Source organism: Myotis davidii, unplaced genomic scaffold (genome assembly GCF_000327345.1).
Source record: "Myotis davidii unplaced genomic scaffold, ASM32734v1 scaffold609, whole genome shotgun sequence".
Classification (NCBI taxonomy): Eukaryota; Metazoa; Chordata; class Mammalia; order Chiroptera; family Vespertilionidae; genus Myotis; species Myotis davidii.
In genome coordinates this window covers 3,359,716-3,361,606 of record NW_006300164.1, presented here as the reverse complement: position 1 = coordinate 3,361,606, position 1,891 = coordinate 3,359,716, and the positions used below count along the sequence as shown (strand labels likewise).

Genomic DNA, 1,891 nt, shown 5'->3' with positions numbered 1-1,891 from the left:
GTCAGTCAAAAAGGTGATTTGTTAAAAATACTTTTTTATTGATTTCAGAGAGAGAGGAAGGGAGAGAGAGAGAGAGACACATCCATCGGTGGCCCCTCACACTCACCCTGACGGGGGACCAAACCCCACCACCCGGGCAGGTGCCCTGACCACACAGGACGATGCTCCCACGGAGTCACCCTGGCCAGGGCAACAAGGACTTTTTTACAGAGGAAGGGAGAGGGAGAGAGAGAAACATCCATCGGTGGCCCCTCACACTCACCCTGACGGGGGACCAAACCCCACCACCCGGGCAGGTGCCCTGACCACACAGGACGATGCTCCCACGGAGTCACCCTGGCCAGGGCAACAAGGACTTTTTTACAGAGAGGAAGGGAGAAGGATAGTTAGAAACATCGATGAGAGAGAAACATCAATAAGCTACCTCCTGCACACCTCCTGCTGGGGATGTGCCCGCAACCCAGGTACATGCCTTTGACCGGAATCGACCTGGGACCCTTCAGTCCGCAGGCCGGCGCTCCATCCACTGAGCCAAACCAGCTAGGGCAACAAGGACCTTTTTAAAGTGACCACTTACTGACCACTTCTTGGGCGCCAGGCACCGTGGGAAGCCCTTGACCATCATCATCTTACAAAATTCTCAGCCCTGGCTGGTCTGGCTCAGTGGGTAGAGTATCGGCCCTCCGACCGAAGAGTCTTGGGTTCCATTCCACTCAAGGGCACGTACCTCGACTGCAGGCTCAATCCGGAGGCAACCAATCAACGTGTCTCTCTCACATTGATGTCTCTCTCTCCCCGCCTTCCACTCGCTCTAAAAACCAATGGGGAAATACCCTCAGGTGAAAAAAAATAAGTAAAATAAAATAATGTAAATTTAAAAACTTCCTCACAGAAGCCTGGACAGCCTTCCCTAGATTGCAGGTGGGCAAGCCTGAAGCCGGACAGGGCAGGGAGCCTGCTCAGTGTCTCGGACGGTAAATCAGGAGCCTGCCCGCTCGGCCTGCCTTGTTGCCAGTCCAGGGCATTAGCTGCCCCATCCATCCGCCCGGACAGGGCTTCCCAGGGGCGTTGCCAGGGTACGGGCTGGCGTCAGGGGTGGGAGCCAGGCCTCCGGGGCTCCAACCCTGGCTCTGCCGGTTTCTAGCAGAAGGGTCTTGGGCAAGTTATCCAGCCGATCCAGCCGACTGAGCCAACGCTGAGGGCTCACTCCCCCCTCGGGGGCTTCCCCAGCTCCTCTTCCTGACGCCACTCACTGGAAACCGCTACCATGTTGGGGTCCCTGCCAGGCCCCGAGGCAACCACTTTACACAGATCAACTCACCCAGGGCCCTATGAGTGGGACGCCAAAGCACTGAGACGCCAAGTCCCTGTCCCAGCCTCCGTTAGGCAAGCCGCTGGCGCTGAGCTGGCATCTGAATAGTCCCTACAGCTGCCTCACCAGGACCAGTAATTAGCTGGTTTGTCTGCTGACCTGTCTGTCATCGTCGACCCCCTGTTGCTCCCCAGATGTTCTCGGCATGGGGGCAAGGGCCCTGCAGCTGTACCCCCCCTGGCCAGGGTGCTCCGGGACACGCTGGGCCAGAGCAGGGCAGTCCTGGGCTCCTGTCCCCACCCACCTTGGCGGTCTTGATGATCTCGGTGAAGTTGTCCATCATGGACTTGATGTCGTCCTTGAGCCGCTTGTTGTAGGACTGCAGCAGCGTCTCCTTGCTCTGCGGCAGGGCTCTCTGCTGGGCCATGGCGGGGCTTCCGTCCGTGCGGGCAGCAGAGGCCGCGGGCCACGAGGCAGCACCTGGGGCCGGAGTCTGATGTAGGCAGAGCCATCCCCAGCCGCCCACCTCCACGGCCCAGAGAACGTGCAGCTCTCGGGGACCCCCTTCCTGCCAAACAA

At 59.1% G+C, this 1,891-nt stretch overlaps 1 protein-coding gene across 4 annotated transcripts in view; it reads right to left on the bottom strand.

Moving 5' to 3' along the window:
* Nucleotides 1–1,891, bottom strand: part of MED22 (mediator complex subunit 22) — a 26,462-nt gene that overhangs the window by 24,143 nt on the left and 428 nt on the right. For all 4 annotated transcript variants that reach the window (XM_006776535.2, XM_006776532.2, XM_006776533.2 and 1 more), the window contains exon 2: nucleotides 1,617–1,792. In XM_006776535.2, coding sequence (XP_006776598.1) covers nucleotides 1,617–1,739 — 123 coding nt within the window. In that variant the 5' untranslated portion in view covers nucleotides 1,740–1,792. The remainder of the gene's footprint in view (nucleotides 1–1,616; nucleotides 1,793–1,891) is intronic.